Source organism: Sander lucioperca, chromosome 13 (assembly GCF_008315115.2).
Source record: "Sander lucioperca isolate FBNREF2018 chromosome 13, SLUC_FBN_1.2, whole genome shotgun sequence".
In the NCBI taxonomy this organism is placed as follows: Eukaryota; Metazoa; Chordata; class Actinopteri; order Perciformes; family Percidae; genus Sander; species Sander lucioperca.
The window spans coordinates 36,425,724-36,435,768 of NC_050185.1; the positions used below are offsets into that span (position 1 = coordinate 36,425,724).

Below are 10,045 nucleotides of genomic sequence, written 5' to 3' on the forward strand. Positions count from 1 at the left end.
GCTTACCTATCAGTCTCTTCTTTCCTCCTTGCTGCCTCTATTTCTGCAACAAAAAGCGCAAACCAAAATTGAATCCTCTTTCTACAACCCCAAAAAGCTTTTTTTCCATCTTCTCTAACCTCCTAGATTCCCCCAGTCCACCTCCTCCCTCCTCCCTCCTACCAACCCACTTTGTCAACTACTTTGTAAAAAAGATAGATGACAAACGCTCTTTATTCGCCACCACACTTCCTGAAATTATCTTTCCATCCATCACATCCAGTACTCTTTCCTTTTTCACCCCTTTATCTCCAAATCAAATTCTTACTTTGATTACCTCTGCCCGCCCAACCACCTGCCCCCTGGATCCTATCCCTTCTCACCTTCTCCAGTCCATTGCTCCTGACCTCCTTCCTTTCCTCACTCATCTCATTAACATCTCCTTGTCAACTGGCTGTTTCCCTGACACCCTCAAAGAGACAAGAGTGACCCCACTTCTCAAAAAACCAACAATCGACTCGTCTGAGGTAAATAACTACAAACCCGTCTCCCTTCTTCCATTTCTTTCCAAAACTGTTGAGCGTGCCATTTATAATCAACTCTCTACCTATCTCCACCAGAACAACCTTCTTGATCCTCACCAGTCTTTTCAATAAATTTCATCATTAAACCCACAAGGAACTTCAGATAGAGTACTGACCAATCTGCCGTGTGTGTGTGTGTGTGTGTGGCCAGTGGCCTGTGCTCTTATTCCTCTTGCTAAGCTAATAGCCCTATTAAACCCTAAGACATGTCAAGTCTGTTTAAAACTATGTTTTACTACATGTACACTAGCGTTCCCATGCATTCACCTGCATTGCATTATTTCCACCACTAGGTGGTGCTGTGCGATCAACAAGAGTGTGAGAGACCCAGATGTTTTAATGGAAAGTTACACAATACAGAAGAACAATTATTGTATTAAAAAATATCAAAAGTTTTAGTTTGATTTTAGGAGTAGTGCTTGAATTATTGTTAATAACATTTCAAAGCAAAGGAGCATGAGAAGGCTTTAGAAGAAATCACTCTAACGTGGGGCTTTGAAAAAACATTTCTTTTTTAAATCATAAGAGCATTCTAATATAATAGAAATATATAATGCAAAAATAACAAACACTGTAGGGATTAGCTGTCATAAGAAAGAAAAACTGCATAAGAACTATAATAATATAATAATAATGACTTTATTTTATATAGCACCTTTTTAGGACAATGTCACAAAGTGCTTCACATGATGAAATGGTTAAACTAAGACCCATAACAGTAATTTGAGAAGCGAAAAATACATAACATACCAATGGAAATAAAAATTAAAAAGACCTAAAAACACAAAATTACAAACATGAGAAAAAAAGGCAGTTTAAACAAGTGGGAACTACAAACAGGCATGATAGGACAGTACAAGGCATTTAAATCATGTAATAATTACATTGGGTAGTTGAATCTGTCACAATGCATTATATTTAATAAGCTAATAATAAGTGTTGTTTATAAAATTAAATATGCACAGTAACTCTAGGTGTCAGAAGTAACATAAATGTACCTCAAAACTGCAGTAGTTGAGAAAATGTGGCTACTTAGTTACAGTCGTCCACTGATCACAATGCACGTTAATGTGTGTAAAGTAATAAAGTCCTGACAAAATAGATCTGAAGCTGCCATGCATTTTCAGTTCTGTTTTCTCCTTACAGAGGATCTGTTCTGAAGGAAACAATAAAGCAAACTCCACACCTTGGCTGTCTCTGCACAGCGTCTTTTCTCTCTCTCTGTGTGTGTCTCTCTCTCTCTCTCTCTCTCTCTTTCTCCTCCCAGCAGACAGAGGTATGGTCTTAAGAGATCAGGTGACTGTAACTTAACTCTGTTAAAAGCAAAGTTTGATAAGTTCCAATCAGTGTCCCTCCTGGTCACAAACTTTGATTTCAACTCTCTACAAGTGGCGGAGAAGGTCCCTCTTCATTCTCTCTGTAATTTTTAGGTAAGTTAGAGCAACTTTTCTCCTAGATTTGTAAAATAATGTGTCTGAAGAAACTTTCCCCCCTTCACTGGCCCGTTAGAAATAGTTGGAAAATATCCGGTGCGCTCTAAACTACACGCAGTGCAATGTATAAAGTTTGACAGTTTTCCTTCACTGTTTTTGTAAAAGTGCTCATATTGTCTGGTTCCTATTTTCGTCTATTAAACTTTTAGAAAGACCTTTTGAGACTCAGAACTACATGGAGCAACATGTGATAAACTATAGAGTCAAAGTTGTTTGATTTATTGGATACATTTTAGCTTCATCTATAAGGTGCACTGAGCGTGATGCATTTTATTCTTTTTCCAATCCAAAACATCCTGTTGCTGTTGTGCTGGCTTTATTGTATGCTGCATTTGTATGTGAACATTGGTGGTTCACATGCACAAGTGGCAACATGACAACATGAACTGTGTGTGTGTGTGTGTGTGTGTGTGTGTGTGTGTGTGAGAGTGTACATGTGTGTGTCTGTGTGTATGTGTGTGTGTGTGTGTGTCTGTGTGTATGTGTGTGTGTGTGTGTGTGTGTGTGTTTGTGTGTGTTTCTGTGTGTGCGTGCATGCATGTGTGCAAACATTGGCGGTTCACATGCACAAGTGGCAACATGACAACATGAACTGTGTGTGTGTGTGTGTGTGTGTGTGTGTGTGTGTGTGTGTGTGTGTGTGAGTGTGTGTACATGTGTGTGTGTCTGTCTGTTTGTGGGTGTGTGTGTTTCTGTGTGTGCGTGCATGCATGCATGTGTGTGCGAACATTTGCGAACAAGTGGCAACATCACAACATGAACTGACAACATGAAGTATGTGTGTGTGTGAGAGTGTGTGTGAGTGGGTGTACATGTGTGTATGTGTGTCTGTTTCTGTGTGTGTGTGTGCGTGCATGCATGTGTGTGTGAACATTGGTGGTTCACACGCACAAATGGCAAATTGCAGTCATGATGCAGTGTCCCTTGCAAATGGAATATTTGCACCTGTGAATGGGTCACAAGCACAGGAAAGTTGTAGGAGTGTGTGTATGGAGATGTCTTTTATCTCCTGGATGAAAATTATACTCTTTCTCCTGTGATTTTCTTTGTGAGAAGCAGTTGTATATCTTGGATATGGTTTTAGAGTTGGACTCAGAGTTGTATGCAAACATGAAGATTTTCATCAAACCACTCTCTAAATTTGCCATATCTACATCTTTCTTAAGTGTGTCAAAACAATGTCTCATCTGGAGGAACCTGTACAAGTCTTGCTGTTCAAGACCATATTCTTCCCTCATAATCTGGAAGTTATTCAGAAATCCCTTTTGTATCAGAGTACAGTAAGCAGTGACCCCATTCTTTGCCCATGTCTTAAATCTTTCATCACTTAAGTTAGGAGGGAAATCACTATCAAAAGCACACCATTTTAATAGTTTAGCTAATTTTTGTATTCTGCACAACTTTTCAGTTAGCGCTTCGGTAATATTTTAATTCGGCTTTACACAATGTGCATGTGGCTTTCGACTTGTCTACGAACCATCCAGGAGTTTTGGAAAATAAAAAGCTCCATTCAGAGTTGTGTTGCTGCTGTGTTTCTCCATCATGCTGCAGCCTGCAGCAGCAGGATGTGTTAGGAGGAAGTGGCAGCTTGATGATAAGTAAAGGTGCGGCAAAGGGTCAAAATAGTAGCCTGTTAGGCAAAGCCGAGTGGAATGTAAAATGAATTAATAATTAAGGACCAGATGTTGCTTAACTATTTTATATCAGTCTGAGGCTAGAAAACCTTCAGAAAGCACTATCATGGTGGGAGAAGGGACATTTAAATGCATGCCAATTCAATTAAACCATCTGTAAAGAGCATGACTCAAATACACATTTTCCTACAGATAACTTTTGAAACTGATCAACAAGAAGAACATTCTCCATGGACTGCAAATATGAAAAGTAAAACCTCAGATTTTTCACATCTTAATGTTGTCCACTCATGCAATTGCATATAATTCAACAAACAAATATAAATAAATAATCTAACAAACAAAACAAAATTAAGAAAAACGTTGTATAACAATAATAGAAATACATAGTCGAACAATATCACATTTGGATATACCTAAAAAAGAAACAGTTTGCTTGGAGGGACAAGCTTCCTATATTTTTCCCATATCACTTATAGTTTTCTTAAATCCTCTCTTTTCTAGTTAATAACAAGAACCTTGTTTGAGTCAGAGTTTTGATGTAATCATAGTAGTTGTTTCAACACCCGTCAGGGTCTTTTCAGTGATACTGTTACAGGATAAAAGTTGTGGTCTTAAATTCTTAGGTTCAGCTCTTAAGTGATATATAATGTGTCGATCAGTCTCTGAACAGGCCATCAAATATTAAGACCAAGTTGTCAGTTGCATACATTCCTGTATGTATATATTTTGCATAATTAATATAACAATAAGTAAAAATCCATAGTACAAAGCTTTGAGCCCAGGTTGAAATGCAGATAACATAAGACCATAGTAAAATGCAAGGTACTACTAATTACTTCAAGTTAGAACTACTTACTTTTAACGTTGGCATTTTACAAAGAAACATATTTGGGACAGGGTGCAAAGCTGAATCTTAAGCATTGTGTGTTGATTAAGCATTGTGTACACCAAGGAGAATAAAATATAATTTTGAAAGATATATTAAAATCACATAGATCACATAAGGTTTAAAAAAATGTTTAATGTCTGTATATTCAATATAATTAGCTAAACTACTTGCTGCTATGTTATCTTTTATTAAATCGGCATCTTTCACCGCAGTAGTAGTTAAACACAAGCAATCTTTTAAGTGAATGTGGTTTATCAATACAAATCTGTTTTTACTAGTTACATCAAAATGATACAAAATAAGTTTTTCCACTGTGTACTGCATACATAAAACGACCAAATTAATGTTGAACATACCATATCTTGTCTGTGAGACTTACATTTTGGCTACATTTAATGTAGCTCTGTATTGGGGACCCAGGCAAGCAAGATCAACAGTAGTATCTAGTCAGAGCACACCTTTGTGTCAGCTTTGTAATGCCTACTTAATCTGCACTTTATGTAGCCTTTATGTAGCCTATTGCACGTTGTACTCCTGTATTGTATTGAATGTGAAACTGTATGTTGTCTCGCACGCTCACGCCTTCCTAACCATGCTCAGATAAAAAAAACTTTAACTTCCTGAACACTGACTTTTTCACCAGTTTCATCCTGTATCCCCTGATGGAGACGTTGTACTCCACCAAAGTTACTGGGATGAAGAGGGTTGTAATACACTTTTTCCTTCACCGGTTTCTCCGCCATCCTTTCCTCTGAAACCTCTGTGAGAAATGTAAAAAAGGGGAAATGTTCCACTCAAATTATGTAGTACTTGTAATCACTCCGACAACAACATATCTTGTCACGTATTTGCTTCTTTTTTGTCTACCTAACACTGCAATAGAGCACACTGTAACACAAGGAACGAATAAGAAGTTATATGTGTGTGTTTTTAATTTGCTTTACTGCTAGAGAGTAAAACACAATACAGACAGAACTGATATAAGGAAAACAAATGACCAATATTCAGACAGGGTGTATATTTCACATGCTTTAGATGTTATCATTAAAAAAGTTATTTGTTGTTGAGAGTGATGTGATGAAAGGACCAACAGTCACAACCAACCCATGAGCTGAACCTATGATTCGCACATCGAGTCTCACAGGGATGCCAACTTGGCCACTTGAATCACTTTTTCAAAGCCTTGTTGAGAACTGCTTAAGATTTTGATTCCTAGCTTATGTAGTTTTAATTCTGGTATTCTTTTTAATCATTTTACCTCATTGCTACATATTGTACATGTAGTACTTGTGTCCTGTCATTTTGAATGTCATGCATTTGTGGATAAAAAGTAAAAAGAAAAAGTTAAAGAAAAGAAATAAAAGCTTGCCCTTGAATCGGAGCCGTCTACCTCACAAAGACTGTCGTTACACTGTCAAGTACAAACTGCAGAAAAATGAGGCACCTTGAGGGCAAAGATGAAGTCAACCTGCTCATTCTGACGTACCGTTTATTTACATGTTTCCATTGAATTGCTGTGGGCTGTGTAGGGGCAAGGTCTCCAATGCAATTCCAATTATTTTCCTAAAAAGTAACAAACTGCTTTAATCCCTGGTGAATTGTTGAATAGGGCATACATTATGTTAATGTGTATGTATGTGCACATGCAATTCTCCATGCAATTGTATGAGTGGACAACATTAAGATGTGAAAAATCTGAGGTTTTACTTTTCATATTTGCAGTCCATGGAGAATGTTCTTCTTGTTGATCAGTTTCAAAAGTTATCTGTAGGAAAATGTGTATTTGAGTCATGCTCTTTACAGCTGCTTTAGTTAAATTGGCATGCATTTAAATGTCCCTGATCTTCTCCCACCATGATAGTGCTTTCTGAAGGTTTTCTAGCCTCAGACTGATATAAAATAGTTAAGCAACATCTGGTCCTCAGTGCTCCAACATGATTTTACTGGCAAAGTATCCTTTTTCTTCAGGGTCACGTCACTGCATTCAAATTTCAGAATTTGTTCCAACCACCCTAACCCACACACACACACACACACACACACACACACACACACACACACACACACACAAACAAACACACATGAAAGTACGTATTGTACATGAACATGAGGGCTCATAGCGTGAGAAGCAGCACATCTATTTTAATTCAGTTTCTTCTCCTGGTCAATTTGAAATCTTCCATTACTATATATATATATATATATATATATATATATATATATATATATATATATATATATATAATCACCTTCAAACCTCCCATTTGAAGGTGATGTGCTTGATTTTGACTGAACGTCTCAATATGAGTAACCTCTGGGTGGTAAAATGGGGCTGGCTGTTGTCAACTGACCAAATGTTTAATATTTATTATTATTATTATTATTATAACCAGATAATAATCGTGCGAGCGATAAAAACCCATCCTATGCGCTGTCGGCCTGTAAAGACTATTTATTTGTATATTTAAAAAAAATATCTGACCGGCCCACATTTTTAAAAAAAAATGGTCCTGCCCCCCCCCTGCCAGATGGCCAATCCGCCCCTGCTCTCTGTAGTAAAATGGCTTTATCATTTGGAGGCTTTCCTTCTTTACCTCATACGATCTGCTCTAACCTTTACAGCTCTCCTTAGTTATTTCCATGTCAGAGTGTGGAAAGAGATCCACTTTGGAAATCTCCATCAGATTGCTGATAAGACTAATGATTCCATATGGAACGTTTCAGCTGTGAAGGTGAAAGTAAAAACCGGATTAAACCTGTTTTTACAATCTGTGGTTTGTCATTAGACCATAGTAAAAATCACACTGCGCTCTGCTAATTTCGCTGAGGACCCACTGGTAACCCCTTCAAGAATCCCCAAAAAGTGAGAAAAGACTCATACAGAACCACTTTAAGGGCCTCTTCTTTGAGATTTGCACTGAATATAACCAATTTATTTCATTTGTGGTTTATTGGAGTGTGTTAATTCACATTAACGACAACCCGGCCAGAGTAGCTCGTTAGTCATTTTCTATTATTCTGAAGCTTTGAGACTTGCATCAACACCGCGTCGACCGCAGACAGCCGTGGCTTATTGTGATCAAGGAGGGTGGTAGTTTTACAGGAAATGAGAAAAGTAGTCTGTGTTTAGCATACTCTAACTCTGACTCTATTTTAGTGGTAGTGAAATAAAAGTGTAAGTCAGTTTAAGTGGGACATCCTCGAAAGCTGGGACAGGAAGTAAAACCAGACAAGACCAGACAGAAAACTAGACTACCGAAATAAAACAGGAAACAGAAACAAACACAACCATAACAGTCTGATTGATCGTGCTTCAGGGTTTCCTAAACTGGCTCTCGCAATTTAATATGAAGCACTTTTTTCTTTTTGATTAATACTAGATTGTTGTTAAAGATTTTCTTTATGTAACGCAGAGATCTTCAACAGGGGGTCCGGGACCCCTAGGGGGTCCTCAGTGTAGCTGCAGGGGGCCGCCAATGGTTTAAAAAAAAAAAAAGTATTATATATATATATATATATATATATATATATAAATATATTGTATAACTATAAAATATGTCTGAAAATATACATACACATGAATCTGACATTTTATTAGTAAAGATAATTTTTGATGTGGCCTATAGATAAGGTAGCCATCTACAGATACAGTTAAGCTTTTTACAGTTAAGGATTTACCGTGCCACATTTTAACATTAAAACATGATGTATAAATATTTTGAATATGCCAAAAAAATTTTTTTAAAAGCTTATATTATTATTATTGTGTGCACCATAAAAAGGTATGTGTAAAGCCTTTAGGCTGCCCTACACGTTATTGTAGGTCCAGTTTAATGTGCAACTACATTTTATAAGATATATGTAGTAGGGGGTCCCTGCTCCGTCTCTCTTTCAGTGAAGGGGTCCTTGGCCTAAAAAATTATTACAATTAAATTTCTTATTTTATATCCTTGCCTGGATTTAAAGGGCAGTGTTGCATAAAGTGACCCGAATGTGTTTTCTGCTGCTGCTCTCAGTAATCGGATTAGCTTGTTTTTTGCGTCATGAAACATCTAGTTTTGTCTCCTTCAATAACGATACTGTTTAATCACATAATAATGCCAAAATGCTACGTGATAAGAATCCTGAGGATGTCAACCTTCCCTAAACATTCATACTACTGTTTAAAGCATACATGTGTTTTACTGTATCTGTTTCTTCACCAGCTAAAACTCCCTGAGAATGGGGGACTGGAGTGCTCTGGGCCATCTGCTGAACGAGGTCCAGGCCTACTCTACTGCCGGGGGGAAGGTCTGGCTGTCGGTCCTGTTCATCTTCAGGATCCTGGTCCTGGGCACTGCAGTGGAATCAGCCTGGGGAGACGAGCAGTCTGCATTCAAATGTAACACACAGCAGCCTGGTTGTGAGAACGTCTGCTATGACAAATCTTTCCCCATCTCCCATGTCCGCTTCTGGGTCCTCCAGATCATCTTTGTGTCAACGCCCACACTTCTCTACCTGGCTCATGTCCTCTACCTGAACAAGAAGGAACAGAAATGCAACAAAAATGACGGCGTCGATATCAACATCCCGCTGAAGAAAATTGAGATGAAAAAGCACAGCAAAGTGAAGATGAAAGGGCCCCTGCTCAGAACCTATATAGTCAGCATTTTCTTCAAGTCTATGTTCGAGGTGGGCTTCCTGGTCATCCAGTGGTACATTTACGGCTTCAGCCTTTCTGCAGTCTACACCTGTGAGAGGTCCCCATGCCCCCACAGGGTGGACTGTTTCCTGTCCCGTCCCACAGAGAAGACAGTCTTCATCATCTTCATGCTGGTGGTCTCGCTGGTGTCCCTGCTGCTCAACGTCATCGAGCTTTTCCATGTGTTTTTTAAGAGGATCAAAGATCGTGCGAAGGGCAAGCAACCACCCATCCTCTACCCTTGTGCAGGCACATTGAGCCCCACCCCTAAAGAGCTGTCCACCACCAAGAACGCCTACTGTAAGGGTTGTTCCTCCCTGACTGACCCGCTCTCACCCATGTTCCCCCCAGGATACAAACTGGCCATAGGGGAGCGTGGAACTGGCTCATGCAGCAATTATAATAAGCAGGCCAATGAGCAGAACTGGGCCAACTACTCCATAGAGCAAAGCCAGCTCGGCCAGAATGGCGATTTCAGAACTATGTCAAACTCCCATGCACAAGCCTTTCACTTTCCAGATGACACCCAAGAGCATAAGAAACTTTCCTCAACAGCAGGACACGAGATGCTGATGGACGCCAGGCCGTGTAGCAGCAAGCCTAGGCCAGGTGACCTGGATGTGTAAGCCCTGGTTCCTCCTCCTCCTCCTCCTCCTCCTCCTCCTCCTCCTCCCACCTCTGTGTGGCTGCAGCAAGAGAATAAGGAAACACTCCATCACATAGGTTCATGTAAGATGTGGGGCTGACCTCAATCACTGTCTTCAGAATAGAGACTCTTAGTC

General features: G+C 39.1%; 2 protein-coding genes across 2 annotated transcripts in view; one reads left to right on the forward strand and one right to left on the reverse strand.

Moving 5' to 3' along the window:
* LOC116036424 (bromodomain-containing protein DDB_G0280777-like) overlaps positions 1–10,045 on the reverse strand; it is a 1,700,590-nt gene that overhangs the window by 1,161,341 nt on the left and 529,204 nt on the right. The window lies entirely within an intron of this gene.
* LOC116065101 (gap junction alpha-1 protein-like) lies at positions 1,930–10,042 on the forward strand. Its single transcript, XM_031320563.2, has 2 exons — positions 1,930–1,993; positions 8,788–10,042. The coding sequence occupies exon 2, from the start codon at positions 8,804–8,806 to the stop codon at positions 9,887–9,889; it is 1,086 nt and encodes a 361-aa protein (XP_031176423.1). The 5' UTR covers positions 1,930–1,993; positions 8,788–8,803; the 3' UTR covers positions 9,890–10,042.

Coding starts and splice junctions, on each gene's coding strand:
- LOC116065101 (XM_031320563.2), top strand. CDS start 8,804: ATGGGGGACTGGAGTGCTCTGGGCCATCTGCTGAACGAGGTCCAGGCC.